This window comes from Heterocephalus glaber, unplaced genomic scaffold (genome assembly GCF_053883595.1).
Source record: "Heterocephalus glaber isolate CG9 unplaced genomic scaffold, H.glaber_assembly_v1.0 deba00001687, whole genome shotgun sequence".
Taxonomy (NCBI): Eukaryota; Metazoa; Chordata; class Mammalia; order Rodentia; family Bathyergidae; genus Heterocephalus; species Heterocephalus glaber.
Genome location: NW_028258412.1, coordinates 27059051 through 27076367, shown reverse-complemented (window position 1 = coordinate 27076367; position 17317 = coordinate 27059051). Strand labels below are relative to the sequence as shown.

At 57.0% G+C, this 17317-nt stretch overlaps 1 protein-coding gene across 5 annotated transcripts in view; it reads right to left on the bottom strand.

Moving 5' to 3' along the window:
- Adgrd1 (adhesion G protein-coupled receptor D1) overlaps positions 1-17317 on the bottom strand; it is an 85353-nt gene that overhangs the window by 39777 nt on the left and 28259 nt on the right. For 4 of the 5 annotated variants that reach the window (XM_087198510.1, XM_004844000.4, XM_004844001.4 and 1 more), the window contains 8 exons: positions 15434-15688; positions 13018-13079; positions 12206-12361; positions 8598-8657; positions 6966-7083; positions 6140-6250; positions 5566-5641; positions 3865-4006 (listed from right to left, as the gene is read on the bottom strand). In XM_087198510.1, coding sequence (XP_087054636.1) covers positions 3865-4006; positions 5566-5641; positions 6140-6250; positions 6966-7083; positions 8598-8657; positions 12206-12361; positions 13018-13079; positions 15434-15688 — 980 coding nt within the window. The remainder of the gene's footprint in view (positions 1-3864; positions 4007-5565; positions 5642-6139; positions 6251-6965; positions 7084-8597; positions 8658-12205; positions 12362-13017; positions 13080-15433; positions 15689-17317) is intronic. The other variant, XM_013071863.3, reaches the window with a different exon arrangement.

The following is a 17317-nucleotide window of genomic DNA, read 5'->3' as shown; positions in this document are numbered from 1 at the left end:
AAGGGCTCCGTGTTTTCACAGCAGCTGCGTTTGTGGACCTGTTAGGGCCGCCAGAGAGGCAGCTCACCCGACAGCAAATGCCTGGGGCATCTGACCATGGAAAAGGATTTAACTTGCACAAAATAAAAATGAGCCTGGTGAATGGTGACAGGCAATGAGCTGGTGTCCACGACGGGCAGAGCTCTTAGACGTCAGTAAGGAAACGCACACTCCCTCCATGCAATCAGAAAGACAGCGCGTGACACTGTGATGAGAAGAGAAGCGAGTGCAGATGGCCGATTCCCTGGGAAAAGATGTCCAGCAATCAAAGTAACACAAACAAAAATAACAGCCAGATGTGGCTTTTTGTGTGTCAGAGTTTCGAACAATATAGGAAATAGGTGCTAACGAGCCACACCAGGACGCCCTCGATTGCAGCAGTTGTTCTGAAGGGTAGCTCCAAGCTGCATATCAAACTGTAAAATACGGATTCACCAGAAGTGGCCGAGGCGCTGGAGGAGCAAGGCAGGAGGGTGTGCAAGGGCAGATCCTGGGCCTTGGCACAGAGCCACCAGGTACAGGGACTCGAGTGCAGTCCCAGAGACAGCCGCGGAGAAAGGTCGCTCGATTTGCAATGTGTGAGCCGAAGGTTCATCCTGCCAACAAGTGGTGCCGGGTAAATGGGATCTGAGTGAGGGAAAGGCTAAATCTTGACCCTGACTTTGACGCACACAGACAATTGGACAAGGGCCATAGATCTAGATGGCAAAGGAAGCAATAAATGCTGTGGGTCACACGCGGGGCTCCTTGCGGCCTTGGGTCAGGCGAAATTCCTCAACCGGAACACAGAGGGCACTAAACTTCAGAGAAGAGCTTCACAAACTGGGTTTCATTAGAATTTAAAACTGCTATTCATCAGCAGACACCAAGAAAGCAAAAGGTCGGACCCAGTCCAGGAAGGGACTTGCAACACATACCCTCCACAAATGACTCACAGCCGAATGTGGAGAACGCCTAAAAATCAATCAGGAAAAGCAGCAGCAGGCACATTTAAAAAGAAAGCATACCCGGATCCCCAGTAACACCTGAACAGCCACCTACTTCAGGCAAAAGCAAATGACAGGCGGGTAAGGAAAGCTGGCCGGGGGGCTGTGCTCTGACAGAGAAGTGCCAAGCGCTGGCAGCAGGGACTGTCCTGCCGCAGCGGGGAGGGGCGGCACCTGCCCAGGAAGAACCATTCTGTGTGATCCGTCACTGATGGACACATCAGCTGTGACCCGGCATCTCCCCATGGAAATGCATGCTGGTCTGAAAAAGCCGGCCCTGGGGAGGCCACAGAGCTGCCACACGGCCCAGCCTTGTCTGGCCTGTGCGCGCTGCTGACTGTCGAGACCGGCTGCCTGGCAGGGCGGCCCGAGGGCCGGGCAGACTGCCCTGGGAGGATGCTGCATGCACTTCCACAGTGCCAATGCGACATGGTGACCTGCCACTCGGCGACGGACCGCGGAGCAGCGCGCCTCAGTCCTCCGACCACACCTGCAGTTCCCAGGCTCCCTCTGTGAGGAAGTAAACATGGATCTGGCCCAAACATCGAAACCAATCTAAGGCCAGGGTTGAAGCGCAAGCGTGAACCAGACACCTCTATTTCTAGCAAGTTCTGCCAGAGAGTGCTGAGCGGGCTCACGAAGGCTCCTTACGGTGCTGCACGTGGCCCTGAGGACTCAGAACACACTGGCCCAAACAGCAGGACTCAACCACCTGGACTGCGACACAGCCTTGAGGATGAGTACAGGTGCAGGTGCAGGCGCCAGGGTACCCCTCAGACACCCCAGCACAAGCCCGCAGGAATCTCTAGACTGGTGCGGGTTCTGGGAATGTCACCTATGTGCGTGTGTGCACATGTGTGCATGTATGTGCATGCGTGTCCATGTCAATAGCCATGTCCATCGGTACAGCAGTCTGCAGAGCAGGGACACCTGGGCACCAAAGAATGACCACAGCAAGAGAAGGAAACTGCATCCACATAGACCATGTCCCTGCCCACTTCAGATCCTGGAGAAACCCCAGTGGAAGCTGCAGCCCTGCCGCAAGAGAAACCCATCCACCTGCTTGCATCTCCTCGAACCTGCTCCTGAGAATTCCAACCTGGGATCACGCTCAACGGGGTGAACCAGACTCAACCGGGTACCACAGGGCAGCCAGGCCATGCACAGCTGTGAGGGATAGAGGCCAGGTGCTGGTCAGACCTCCCTGTGCCATCTCCTCTGCCACCTGAGGGCCCAGCAAGGGCTCAGCACGCTCAGTGGGGGCCCGGGTACAGCGGTCTGTCCCTACATCCAGGGCCTCGGTGGCTTTGGCCCCTTTTGTCCCCAGGATCCACTGGGCCATCCTCCCGCCTCAGCCTGGCTGAAACCTTGTCCCCATGCTCAACCTCGGCACTGTGCTGGCCTCGTTGGGGCCAGGAAAACAGATGCATGGGTGCCCCGGCCATGAGTGGGCCTCTGCACACTGCCCCACAGCAAGAGCGTCACACAGGATGGTCCCGCCTCTCACACAGCAGCCAGCGCCCAGAGCCAGAGCCGGACAGGGCAGCAGGGGCACACAGGTGACCTTCCCAGGAGAAACCTCCGAGCCTGGAGGATGCCTGGCTACGATACGCTCTGATTACCACGCTCTCTGGCGTGACACATTCCCTCTGCCTCTCTCCGAGACAGATTTCTATTCAAGCACTTGCTTTGTTAAAAATAGCTACAGTAACCAATCATTAAAGCAGGAACTGCATTTCAGTCCACCCTTTCTTTTTCTCTGGTTTTCAAATTGGCACCTTGCACTTCACAGAAGACAGAAGTGTATCTTCGACCTGGCTTCCACCATCGCGAGGCTGCGGCGGGCAGGGAGAGGCAGCAGCTCCCAGCGCTGGCGGCCAGCTCACACCCTGCTGGAGGCTCCGGCCGGAGGCACTGCCCAGGCCCCCGGAGTCCTCTACACAGGACGCCTGGGGACCACAACACGCACGGCAGCGTGGGGTCAGGACTGCCGCTGCTTCCAGCCTCTCAGACGCCTGGGGCTCGAGTGCCCCCAGGAGCCGCCGGGACCTCCTTCCATGCGAGCAAGGGAGCCACCAGCACCCATGCCCGGCTCCCCCTCTCTGCTGGCCTCCACCCCAAGCACCCTACATAGCATCTGCCTGCTGCACCGCTTCCTGCCCGCGCTTCCCGGGTGCGGACGCCTCTGGCAGATGCTGCAGCTGTGCTGCTCCCCAGCCACCCCTCTCATCGCCCCCCAGAGCCCCAGCGGCATGGACTTCAGTCGGCAGTGCCCACATCACTGCTTCGGAAACGATCTGCATGCACGCACGCAGGCACACGCATGCATGCATGCACAGGCGCGAGGGTCACAGGAGAGTGGGGAAGGCCTGGCTGGGGCCGAGCTCTGCCGCCCACTGAGGAGCTGTGTTCTCTGCTCACTTTGGTGTGCTGCACACGAGGGGCGGGACGGGTGAGCTGCAGACAGGTGCACACACCTTCCAGAGCGCCCGGGGGGCCCAGGGAGGGGCCTGAGCCCGGGAACCACTGGGGCGCCACAGGTGGAGAGGGCGGGACAGACCTGCTGCGAGCCTCTCGGCTAGAGGACCTGGGCTGGCGCAGCTCGACCCCCACCCCAGGAGCCACGGACTGGAGCAGAGCGATGCGCATCCTCAGCACCACAGGGCAAAGGCGGAGGATCAGGTCGGGCACGAGGGTAGCACGGAGGGCAGGAGCCACGCCTCGCAGGACGTCACTGCCGCCCTGGGAGCCCCGCTAGCACCAGAAGATCAGGGCTCCTCGGCGTCTCGCGGACACCTGCCAGTGCCCTCTGCGCACACCGGGGGTCACACCAACTCACCAGGCTGTGTCTGAGCTGCACGGTGACCAGGGGGGACCCCGAGAGGTTCCGGGAGAGCGCAGGCGGGGGCCGCACCTCCAGCGAGATGAGGGGGCTGGCGGTGGACAGCAGGCCGTCTCTGCAGCTGGCCAGCATGGGAATCCTGGGGAGAGGGGCCTGGTCACACGCCTCGTCTGGCAGCTGTGGCCTTTGCTGCCTTCTGAACCCCTTTTGTGAGGACGCAGTGGCCCGTAGGTCCTGGTGTGGGGCGTGGGCTGCCTCAGTCCCCTCCAGGGGAGCCCTACCCAGGGTGCAGCCTCGTCCAGGTCAGAGCCCAGCCACCCCAGAGAGGGCGAGAGGCTCAGGAAGGACGCTGGACAGAGGCTCCTCCCCGGGCTGGATGCCTGCCCTGGAGGACAAAGCCCAGGGAGCAGCTACCATCAGTGGGGAGGGGCTGGCTGGGGAGGGCCTCCCCTGAGGGGTGGCCTGGAGATGGAGCTAGCAATGGACGCTGGATCAAGCTGCTCCTGAAGCTGAATGCCTGGGGAGCTGTCCTGGGGAGCTGTATGCGACCCAGTAAGGCCCCCTGTGCTTCCCACCAAGGCATATGCCCACAGAGCCGCCCCTGGAGCCATGTCGGGGCCCTGGGCGTGGCTGGCACCCTGTCCCTCCCTCTGCTGGCCTTTCCCAGCAACCAGATCCGAACATCGTGTCTGTCACCTATGATTTCCCGTGCCCGTGAATGACGGTCACAGGTCACCCTGACCATTCTGCCTGACAACGTCACTGTCCCCAACACCGACACAACCCGCCAGGAGAAAGGTGCAAATTTAAAAATGAAGAGGCAGCCTGGCTCCGGGGCTGCACTTCCCAACCCCTCGTTCGATGGCCCAGGATGGTGTGGGGCTCAGGCCCCACAGGGCGTGGGACACTGCGGGGCTCAGAGCTGTGGGCCCAGACAGCCCTGCCCTTGAGGACGCCGAGTGCGGCCAGCGTGACCGTCATAGCAGCTGTATGTCCCAAGCACCCACTTGGACCCGAGGACCGGGATGTGGAGCCCTCTGGCTGAGGGGAAGGCCTGTGAGAATGCAGGGCTCAGACGGCCCAGGTGCAGGGCACTGCACTCTTGGGTCCCCGAAAACAGGCCAGGAGCATCCTCGGGAATGAGGGCCATGACGCTGGCCGCAGCACAGTGGTCACTGCAGCTGGCAGCCCTAAAACAGACTCCACGGCCTCTCTAGGGTCCTTCCTGCATCACCTAGTCAGGCGCCACCTCCCTGGGATGAGCTGGGGATGGCGCCCAGGGCCCGGCAGTGCTAGGCAGATGCTCCCCCACGGAGCTGCACACTGCCCCGGCACCTGGGTCCTTCCCTGCCTGTCCGTGTCCTCCAGCTCCTCCACACACAGCTCCTCCACTGACCCAGCTCTGGCAAGGGCCAAGCGCACGAATGCATGAGGGAAGGAACAGATCCACCCACAGACAGACGGTGCTGTCTTCCCATTCTGCAGATGTGAAAACTGAGGCTCAGAGAGGTTAAGTCATGGGTCAAGGTCACACAGGGGCTCCGAAGCCCCCTCCCCAGGCTGTGCTGACCCCTCTCTGCAGTGAGTGCAGGCTGGACGGCGAGGCCCCAGTGCCGTGTGACGGCCAGGGGAGGGGTCCCTGAGACTGGCTGCCCGGGCACTGCCGCCTCGCCTCCGCCCCAAGACCCATGAACTCACGTGGTGCTGGCCAGGGGGATGTTGCCCACGTACTGGTGCACCGAGTGGTAGAGGAGGCCCACGATGGTGGTCCAGGCTGGAGACAGAGCAGAGGGGGACGCTGTCAACACCCAGAGTGAGCAGGAGGAGCCAGAGGTCCTGCCTGGGGGACCCCCACTCCTCGGCAGCCTGAGCAGACCACGCCTTCCTGGAGCCATGGCCCGAAGCCCCGCCAGAGGCCACCAGAGCCCTGGGCCCTGTACCAAGGGCAGGCGGGCAGTGGGGCGGAGAGGTCTCCGGCTGGGCAGGTGCAGACACCAGGCCTGGAGGAGGCACAGGCTGAGAGTCTCTGGATGACCTCAGTCAGTCCCTGTGGCTCCCGTGCGTGTGTCGGGACTTGGCTTGGACTTGCAGGTAGAGGCAGGCCCTGGACAAAGCCCTTGCCCAGCACGGCCGTCCTGACACGCGCAGTCACATGTGGCCAGGCTCACGCGAGTGTGGATTTCTCCCGGTGGGTGGCTGTGTGGAGCAGCACTGGGGTTCACCTGGGCTTGGAGAACAGCCCTCGGGGCCTCTGGTCAGCCATGCCACTCACCTTGGCCACGAAGGGCCTCACCGGGAATCTTGATGTAGCTGTCCCCATGGGCAGGGAACCGGTAGTGCGCCGCACTCAGGGTCCCCGGGGTGAGCCTGGCCAAGGAGAAGTCTACAGGGGACAGAGGGAGTGGTCAGCTCAGCAGGCACCAACCCCCCTCTCCAACCACACAGGCCTGGCTGAGCGCCTCTGGGAGTGAGGCCTGGAGACAGCACACGGGCCGGGAAGCAACGCCCAGAGCTCCGTGAGCCCGTACTCCCGCCCTAGGTGAGGGCTGTGCCCGTCCGCTGCCCGACCTCACCCTGCACCCGCCCAGCCAGGGCATGAAGACCCCAGTCTGCCGCTGTTGCTCTGAACATGCGGGGACCGTAGGAGACCCGGAAAAATGACATCCTATGCCAGCAGGTACGCCTGACATGGAGGTGGCAGTGGGCGGCCACACTGGCACCGAGACAGCCCCTGCAGGTAGCTGAGCTTCTGGCTGGGCCGCTTCGACCCAGGACAGACCCCACACATCTGCCTCCTGGGACTGGGACGCTTGTACCCTGGCAGTGCCAGTGCCCGACTCTAAGACCCCGACTCTGCTGTTTACCCAAACACCCTGGGGAGCAGGGCCTGGTTGTCCCGGGACAGGAAGTAGCCTTGTAGGTCACCGGGACTGTGCACGTGGCCCTGCAACACACAGTCCGGCCAAAGGCCTCGGGGTTCAGGAAGACGGCGAGGTGCGCCTCATCTCCTGGGTGTGAGCTGGGGCAGCTGGAGCCCACAGCAGGCTGAACACCCCGAGTCCCTTCACCCACACCTCCCGCCCGCAGACCACAGCCACCTGCCACAGGAGAGGAGCCTGCGAGGGTGACCTGCGACCTGCCGCCCTGCAGATTGAAGGACACATGGGCCATGACGGTGTCAATGGTGTCGAGGAGGTCGGGCACCAGGGCCTTGTCCTGCAGACGGAGAGGCAGCGTGAGGCCCGCTTCACCCAGGCTGCACCCAAGGCAGGACCCGGGTCGCACCTGTCTCTGCTGCCATCAGGCGTGTGTCATCCTCAATGCACAGGACTAGAACGGCCTGTCTTGCCCCCCCACGCCACCCGCCTCTCTCCTGCCTCCCTGAGCCCGGCATTCCCATAGGCACAGGCTCCGGGGGAAGTTGAGGAGCTGGAAACAGACACCGGGCCGAGCTCAGACGTGCTCTTCTGGGCTCATGACCTGATTTCCCTCAGCTTAGCTGAGCTCTGCACGGGGCTGCTTGGTGGCCCACGTTGGAGGGGAGTGGCTTTTCACAGGCTCCCCGGTGCACCCCAGACCCGCTGGGCCCCAGGCCTCAGGACTGTTCACATTTGCTTCAGATGTGCATATTTTGCATTTAAAAACAGCCCATCTGCCCTGTCCGCCACAGGCCTCCGCTGTTGACTCCCCATCTGCGGCCTGCACACGAACCCCCTTCAAATCACAAGCCCTGGTGGGCCATGCTTTTTAAAGGAGAATTTGTTTCCAGTTAGGACTGCGTCAGCGTTACATTCCGGAACCTTTCCTCTCACTTGGCCAGTGTTAAACCTGACCTCACGCCACGGGAAGCTCTCCAAATAAAAAGGCTATTGACAGGAAACTGCAGTGCAAGAGTGTTAATGAGAGGGAAGGAGCTGTCCCTCTGCCTCCAGAGCTGGCTGGTGCTCTCAAAGGTGCTTGGGAGGGGGGTTCAGGCGGTGAGCACCATGACCACCACCGCAGCAGGGCCTCCGGGCTGAGCTGTCCCCCAACACACACCTCTGGGGCCGCAGAGGGCCACAGCGGGGCAGAGCCGTGGGGCGTGGGGTGTGGGGCATCCCTACTGCAGCTCAGCCAGCTCTCCTGACCCCCAGGGCACTGCAGACAAGCATTCCATGTCCCAGATGCTCTGACAGGACTGGGGGCAGGGTAAGGCCGGGCCCACGCCTGCCGCCAGAGCCTCTGAGTCAGAGGGAACTGAAACCCGGCCTACGGGCTGCACCAAGCTGCTGACCACCGCCCAGGCTCCAGGTTTCTGGTGACTGATTCTCAGCCACTTATTGACTTATCTTACTTTTCAGTGAGTGAAGTCAATATGCTTTTTAGAAATCAAATGAAATCTTCCATTCTCTCAAGTGCAGACAAGGAAGAGAAGCTCAGTTTCACCTGTCTGGGTTACCTCAACACCAGGCATGTCTCTGATCGCTGTCCAAGAAGGAGGGGTATAAACCTGTGTTATGTAAAACCGGGGACGCAGGTTCTCCCTGGGAAAAGGAGCCTCTTCCGCCCTTGGGAGGCAGATGCCACAGGCACAGCCCTCTGGGAAGATCCAGCAACACAGACTCAGGGCCTGGCGTCAGGACAGGGAGGAGCAAACTCCCCTTGGGGCCACGAATCAGGCCCTGTCACCCCACATCTGTGTGACAAAGTGTCCCCAGGTACATACACTTTGAAGATCACACGTTCCTCACCTCCAACGCCATGGTCCAGCTGGGCGGCAGCAGCACCTGGCCCACGGCCCACAGGAAGGTCTGAGGGGGCAGGATGGCAGTGTTAGGCTCACAAGACCTCGGGTCCCCGGCACCCTCCCCACTACCGCTTGCTGTGCAGACAGCCGGAAGCAACGGCAGCTCCCCTGGAGTTCTGGGCCCCCTGCCGCATCTTAGGGCGTCTTCTGAGTTGCGCACTCTGACAGAGGAGCAGACAGTGCCCGCCTGCCATGGGCTGTCACCATGACCTCCAGTGGCTGTGGCAGGGCCCTAATCCACCGCTGGGGTTTGGGGGACATTTGCGAAGGAGTGGAAGCTGTGGAACAGGCTCTTCCTGGGTGAGAAGGCAAACAATGCTAAGCCACTTGGGCTAATGGGAGTGGTCTCGCCCTAAGCAGCAGCCACGGGCCCTCGCTTCAAGTGTCTTAGAACCATGTCTGGTTCAGCTCACGATTGTGCCCCCAAAAATGACATTACTTCCCAACAGTTTCAAATTGGGTGCAAGATTTAAGTGAAAAATACGGATTTCCTGCTCTTGTTTGGTAGCATAGTGGAAGTATGGGCCAGTTCACCCCAGTGCCCACCGACTGCCTCGCCTGGCTGCCTCAGCCCATGGCACGTGTCTCCCACCACTGGGCACAGAATGAAACCCAGGCCCACACAGGAAAGGCCCAACATCTTCCCACTCCAGACACTCGGCGTCTGCAGCTTAAACTCCAAATTCCTCACTCTTGGCCTTTATTCCACAGGTGTGTGAGGCCTTGGAACCAATGAGAAAACAACCTCCGCCCTCATGGGCCAAGGCAGAGTCAGCAGGGTTTCTGTAAGAGGCCAGGCCCATGCCACCACGGTGGGTAGCAGCTGGGCATCCAAAGCCACCGACTTTAACCTTTAGGGGCACCCTTCTGGTTCTCTAAGGGAGCCCCATGCCCAGAGCATTAGAAGGGAAACATTCCCACCTGGAAGAAGTGAGTGGCTAACTGCAACTGAGAGGAATTATGTGCAGACCAATACAGACCCCCTGAGAGGAACCCAGCCTGTGGGTGGCAGTCTGGGGCCTCAGGCACCTGACTCAGGGGCCAGCAGATGGATCGTGCAGATTCATCCAGACTCCCGAGCTCTGATCCAGGGAGAAATAATGGTCCTGGGGCCTCCTGGGGCCCAGGCTCCTCACCATCCACCATCACACAGGGACATGCCAGGTGCTGATGTCCTGCGAGGGGCAGCAAGGTGCCCAGCAGCCACCCATGTTCTTGAGCACTGAGCTATTTGTTTGTTTCTTTGTTTTTTGAGACAAGGTTCCACTATGTATTCCTCAAACTCATGGTGATCCTCCTGCCTCAGCCTCTAAGTGCTGGGATTATAAGCATGTGTGACCACACCCAGCTAAAATATATATTATTAACTTCACCTTTATTTTTTTAAAAAAATATATGGCTGCTAGAAAATTTAAAATGACGAATGTGGTTCATATATTTCGGTGGACAGAAATGCTCTAGATCAGGACTCCATAGGACTCCTGGCTGAATCGGGCCCACTGTCTGTCTGTGTATGTAAAGTTTTATTGACACACACTCATCCTTTACACACTGTCCCTGGCTGGTCGTGCCCTTCTGTGGCAGAGGTGAGCAGACGGCCTGTGAAGCCTGCACCCTTATTTCTCTGGGCACTGAAGGCCTTTGAGTTTGCAATCTCTGGCTCTGTGAGGTTAGTGGAGAACAGAAAGGGAGCAGCAAGCAGAGGAAGTCACCAGGCTCAGAAAGGAAGTGCTTCCTGTGCAGACCTGCACTGGCTTTTTGCTCTGACAGACACAGCCATACACGCTCTGAGCCACACCAGCCACTGCAGCCCCACCCTGCTTAGAGGGCAAGCCACTCGAACCTAAAGGAAGTGGTTATGAGGCACCGACTGCATGCACTGCTGTCTAGTGTGCAGATGCTAGTACAAAGTGGACACTTACTTACTGTATGCTGTCTGCATTTCCCTGCTGGTTAGAGGAAAGGGTGCTGGTACCAAGAACAGGGGTTTATTGGGTGCCAACTGTATACAAGGCACCACCTGTCCAGGCGATTCCCTGTAGCCTAGCTCCACAGAAACACATTCAGGTTCATACTAATGAAAGACTGGGCTGGGGATTTAGCTCAGTGGTTCCGCTGCCTGCCTCACAAGCGCAAGGTCCTGAGTTCGATTCCCAGTACCAAAAACAAAACAAAACAAAATACTAATGAACCACTTACTGCATACCAAGTCCTGTCCAGAGAGTCACACAAGATCCTCCACTTACACACATAACGACCTATGAGGTTATCCAAATCCAGTGAACCCAAGCCTGCCCTTCCTGTGGGAGCTGGAAGTGCTCCCCCAGAGGCAGTCTTGCCCCACCAAGAGGTCCTTCAAATTGGCTGAGCCATCACACTGATTTAATCTCTCACCAGTGATTGGGCTATGAGAGGTCATGTGAGCTAGCTCTGACCAATTAAATGTGTGAGCTTGCTGCAGAGCATCATGGGAAGCATTCTGTACACGAAATAGGAGCCACTGGCCTCACCTTCTTCCAAGCCATGTGTGAGAAGCTGGGTGCTGCCCAGATCACATAAGATGATACCTTCAGTGCTAAGAGGGACCCACAAGCTGTACCTGGAGCAGAGTGCCACACAGAGGAGGCTACCCAGCCTCCCGCCACCATCACTGGCCTCTCAAGGAAGCCCCACTCTGGGCCTGTATCTCCTCACTGTGGCACCAGCTGAGGGCACCAGCTGAGGGCCCGGCTGCCTGGCCCCCCTGGCCCGTGCTGGTCCCTCCCTAGTGATCTCCAGAACCTGCGTCTCTCTCCCCACAGCCCCAACTGGGCATGGCTGTGCTTTGTGGGTGGATGGAGTCTGAGGCGTTTCACCCTAACAGGACAGCTAGCAAGAGCCTCCCCGCCGCACAACGTCTCCTTCGGGAAGCACGGGGCCTGTCGTGCATTTCCGTGGGTGTCATCTACTGGGAACCCAGGAAGAATTAAGAACCCCCGAGAAGAGCTCAGCGCCCACGCAGGCCCCATGAGGACACCTCCGAGATGTCTCCTGTGTCTGTGACGAGGAGCCCAGATCACACGCCCCTTCTCTCCCCACACCAGCCAGGGGCCCTGGCTCTACCAGATCCCACAACCCCCTCTGCCTTCACCCAGAAGGTTTCTGAGAAGTAAAACGAGAAGGCACCCTGGTTTGAATGCCTCAAATGTGCATTCGCTGAACACTTGGCATCGCTCTGAGACTCCCCTGTGTGCAGACTGTGGCCTGGGCCTCGCTCCACCTGTTACAGACCCAATCCTGTCATTCTCCTGATGCAGCAGAGTCCAGACCAGAAGCTGTGAACCCAAATACCTCAGGGGAGCAGGGGGTGCTTGGATGTACCGGGCAGGCTGGGCATTATGAAAATGGAAGACACAAGTTCACTGAGCTGCATAGCACTGGTCAGCTACGGCCAGCTCATGAGGAGTCTGAAACCTGACTTTCATGTGCAGGTTCCCGGCCTTTTAACACCAGGCTGTGGAGTAGCCATGCACTGGGCCTGGCCCACCAGACACAGGGACCGGAGAGCTTTACCTCTGTGAGATTCAACGCTGTTTCCTCTGAGAGAGGCTTATTGGGTAAGCTGAGGGTCACGTTTTGAAGGTAATTCAGTGCAGTTCTGGCTCGTGGGAAGCTCTGTCTCTCCTCTGTCAGGTTGGTTATGATGGGATGGTAGGCATCCACAGGCGCCTGAAAGATAGCAGCAGCATGAGGCTCTGTATGCCCTGTGGAGGTCCGAGGACTTCCAGCTGCTGTGACAATGACACGTCCACATCAGGCGCCTTCATGAACGCCTTGCATGTGTCACCATCTTGTCTGCACGGGAGGAAAGAAGAGCCGTTTGATAGGGGACGCTGGGCGTGGAAAGCCGTACACAGAGGGAGTGGTACAGCGGGCATTTGAACCCAAGGGGACTCTTTAGACCCCTGCACTGTCTGTTGAATTCTCAACAAGGACAGGTCTTTGGTTACAAATGCTAATTGGAGAGGGGGATGCTTTCTGCTCAAACTGTTCCTTTCTTTGGATATCAAAAGAAAAGGCACAACAGGAAGCCGAGCCAGGGCAGGCTCTGGCTGCCCCAGGAGACCATCTCTGCCATCATTTGTGCCTAAGAATCTCCTTTCCTCCTGCCAGGTGCTGAGGTCGCTGCTGCGGGAAGCACAGGCTCTCTGCCATCCCTCACTCAGCAACAAGCATGGCCCGAAGTCGGCTTCCCTCCACTTATCACTTCTTTCCAGGCCTTCTCGTGCCAAGAGAGACCTGGGGTTCTTAATGAAATCCAGCCCTGCTGCCTCACAGTCCAAGCAGAAACACCAGTGAGGGGCAGAGGGGCGGCCAAGGCTCACCATGGTGCTGGCCGTCCGGGTCACGAAGCTGGGCGGGGTGGAAGACAGCAGCCCGTGCTTCCCTGGAAGAGATAAACAGTGCTTAGGTAAGGACCAAAACCTCACCACCCTCTGTGAGTAACGTCTGACCTTATTCAAAAATTCACCAGCTTGAGATGCATCTGACAGAGCCTGGGAATGTTTTGAGTAGAGATGCTGCTGGAAAGATAATGGGCTAATAAATCAGCTTAATAGGTAGATTATATGGATTTTCCCAGCTCAAATTATTTTTCCATTTATATTCTGAATTGCTTTTGAACACCATTCATGCGAGGCATCATATAAAAAGATGATTTTTATGCAAGGTGTCACCAATTTAAAATAAATAATGAAAAATAGGCTTCAGTTGCATGCATAGTTAGAGGGAGAAAATGCAGAACTGTTACTCGCTGGACAAGGACAGACAGGAGCCCCAAACCCCTCCTCCAGAACAGAGGACTCCAGAGGACCAGAGGAGTGGTGGGGGACAGGACAGGCCCTCGCCCGGGGCTCTGTGTGGGAGCCACCCGGCAGATGCTGAGCCGCTGCACACAGGGAGGCTTCCAGAGCAGGATGGCTGCAACTTCTGCCCTCTGCCCCTGACCACGCAGTCCTGTCTCACTCTGGTCCGGGGAGATGTCTTTCTCTGGGTGGCCTGAGGACCCCACCAACCCCCCTGGCCCAAAGCCACTGCCCCATGGGCGTGGGTGGGGCTGGGCTGGCCTGCAGGCACAGATGTCACTCGGAGGGGAGAGGTGGACCCCAAACCACCTTGCTCTCCAGCTCCAGGGCCATCCACCCCTCGGGGGTCTGGGAGTGAGAGCTGCCACGACACACCACTTCCACTCAAGCAAGGCCACAACAGGACGGGCCACTGAGAGCCGCATGGCAGTGACCGCGGCCCTCACCACTGAGGCCCTGGCACACAGTGTCCCTTTCTACGCATTCCAGTGGTGGGGTAGGGGCCTGGCCGGGCAGCAGAGGGCAGAGGTCTGCCTCTGTGGGATCAGAGGACCACGCCACATGGGTGGGAGGGTCAGAGGTGGTCTTGCACCAGCTAACAGAAGAAGAGAGTGTCCCCTCCAGACGGCCACTTGGAGAAGGGACCCTTAGGGTACCTGCAGCCCCTCACAGCTGCGAGTGCACGCGGATCTGCGTGTGCAGCGCGGGTCCTATCGCCTCCACAGCAGGGCTGGGCTCACGCGTCTGTCTTCCCTGAGTCAGTTCCTGTCCCTGGGACTTTCGGTCTTTAAGACAACGCCCTTCTTTGCTGAGGTGGCTTTGAGTGGGGTTTTCTCCCCCAGACCCTCGAGTGCTAACAGCCAAGACAAGGACAGAAGGCCAGAGCCTACAGCAGCCAGGCCTGGCCCTGAGCATCCGGCTGCGTGGTGACTGCAGCTTCCTGACTCATCATCCTGTGCAGGGCAGAGAAGCAGTGCGCACTGTGAGCAGGACCAGGGTGGAGCTGAAAGGGGACATGAAGGCAAAGACAGCCGAGCCTGGCTGAGAACTGGCCACACGCCAGGCTTGTGCCGAGGCCTGACACGCCTGTCACACTTCATGGGGGCGGTGTCCTCCCTGTTACCGAGGAGGCAGCTGTCACATGACTCTGTTCCTGCACACCGGCTGCTGGGGATGGGGACGGAGGTCGCTGGTGGGCAGCAGGGCTGTGTGGGGCTGTGGGGGAGAATGTCTCAGAAGGAGGTGGAGACAGCGGCTGGCTGCACAGTGGAGTTTACTAAATGCCCTGAGCATTCACTTTTAAACAGTTAAATTGACATTACAGGAAATCTTCCTCAGTTTCTCAAAAGTGACTCCCCGCTGCCCCAGGGCCCATGGCAGAGTGACCCACTGCACTGCACGGAGTCCCCTGCCTAACAGCTCCTCTGTGTGAGCAGAGAGGGCACTCGGGCTCAGGGAGGCCCAGGAGGCATTTGGGATGAAATCACTGAGGGACCCGGAATATTGCATCCCAAGCCTGCTGTGGGCCTCTACCACAGACTCCGCAAAGCCTGGGGTGACCACAGGGAGGTCGGCACATGGTTAACTGCACCAAGAGTCCCAGCACCTGGGAGGCTGAGGCAGAAGGATCACTGTGAGTTCAAGGCCAGCCTGGGATACAGAGTGAGACCTTGTCTCCAAAAAATTAAAATTAAAAAAAGGCTGCTGATGTAGCCCAGTGCAAAAGCTGAGGTCAATCCCCATTACCACCAAAAAATAAAGACCACTGCCTCCTCTGTCCAGGAACAGGTGCTGTGAAACACGACTATACTGTGAGGTTTATTGGGACAAAGCTCATACCTGCCACACCACCCACTGTGACAGGAGAGAGAGATGAGGGAGCAAGGAGGGGAGGCAGACATGGTGCCCAGGACAGACCCCGGCCGCATGCACTGACCAACGGCAGCTGAGAAGTACATCCGGACCTCTGCTGGGGTCAGTGCCCGCTCCCAGAAGATGAACTCATCGAAGGCACCGTCCTCATAGCACTTAGTCTGGTCCTGCTCAGACCCTATCACAAGGTTGGCATTGGGCTCTCCGTAGTCATGCGACACTTTCCCGCTAGGGTCAGAGGTACTCAGGGTCCCATTGACGTAGACTTTCAGACCCTCCTTGGATTTCCATGTGAACAGGATGTGAGTCCAGTAGGGGCCTGGAAGAGAGGGAAGATGGCAGCTCTGGGCCCTGCGGGGTGAGCTCTCCAGGCACGAGGCCTTCCTGCCATCAAGCACATCCATCTTACCATGACCTCCAACCTAACCTTGTGTCACAATAGAGATCTGCTCTTCTTCAATCATGTAGCACACAGGAAAGAATTTGCTCTTGTGCCTCCATTCTCAAAATTCCAACAGGTAGTTTAAGAAGACTCTATTATTTCAACATATTGTAAATTTACATTTTCAAATGTAAATGCCTACAAGGCAAAGTGATCAAATATTTTTTAAAAGCCAGGACACAAGCATCACTAAGTGGTTATAGCAGGATTGAAGGATTCCAGTTTAACATGCAAAAGTCAGTTGCCTTCCTATATTTCACCAATGAATGAGTAGAATTTGAATTTTTAAAGAACCCCCATCATCACTTACATTACTGCTATAAAAAATTAAAAAAGAATATGAAGTACTTTGGTATTTAGGTAAAATCTAACATGTATGAGATCTGAGGAAATACTCTAATGAAAGACGTTAAACAAGAACTAAATAAATGGAATGATGTTCTATGTTCATGGATAGGTAGACCCAATACTGCCAAGATGCCAGTTCTTTCCAAATTAATCTATAAATGCAATGCAATTCTGATCAAGACCTCAGTAAGTTATTTCATGGGTAGCAACAAATTGATTCTAAAGTTTACATGGAGAGGCAAATACCAAGAAAATCCACAAAACAATAAAGAAGCAAAACAGAGTTGGAGAACTGACACTGCCTGCCTTCAAGACTTATTCAACAGTTACAGTGATCAGTAATCAAGGGGGTATGGACTGGGGCCGGAGGATTAGGCAGACAGGCAGACCAGTAGACCAGAAGAGACAGTCAGAGAGAGAGAGACCAACACAAATGCAGGTGTTGTGGCTTATATCTGGATGTACCTCCAAAGCCTCATGCACTCATAGGTGGGGTTTTGGGGAGTAAATGGATCCTGAGTATGTGATCCTGGATTAGTTCACTGATGCGTTTGTAGCTGGGTGTGATGCTGAGAGGTGGAGCCTGGTGGAGGAAGTAGGCACTGGGGCGTGGCCTGGAAGGGCCTGTCTCGCTCCTCCTCCCTTGATCCCTCTCTGATCCTGTAGCCCTACCATGGACTGTTTCTCCTCTGCCAGCCCCTCTGCCAGGCTGTCCTGCCTTGGAGCCAGCCGACTATGGACTGAAACCTCTACACACTGTGAGCCAAACTAAGCCTTTCCTCTTTTAAGTTGTGGGTGTTGGACATTTTGTCCAAGCAATGAGAAAGTAACAAAGACAACAGGCTACTCAATAGCTAACAAAGGAGCAAAGGCAATTCAAGAGAACCACGATAGTCTTTTCAACCAATGGTATAAGAACAACTGGATATTCAAATACAAAAATAAAAAAGAAATAAATCTAGGCACAGACTTTGTAGACTTCATGTGACTTCATCACAAAAATCAAGCTATAAATAAATAAATAAATAAATAAATAATCAAGGTAGAATAGATGATAGACCTAAATATAAAATGCAAAACTATAAAGCTCCTGAAAAGTAACAGGAGAAAATCTAGATGATCTGGACTTTGGTGATGACCTTTGTTGCTGTTGTTGTT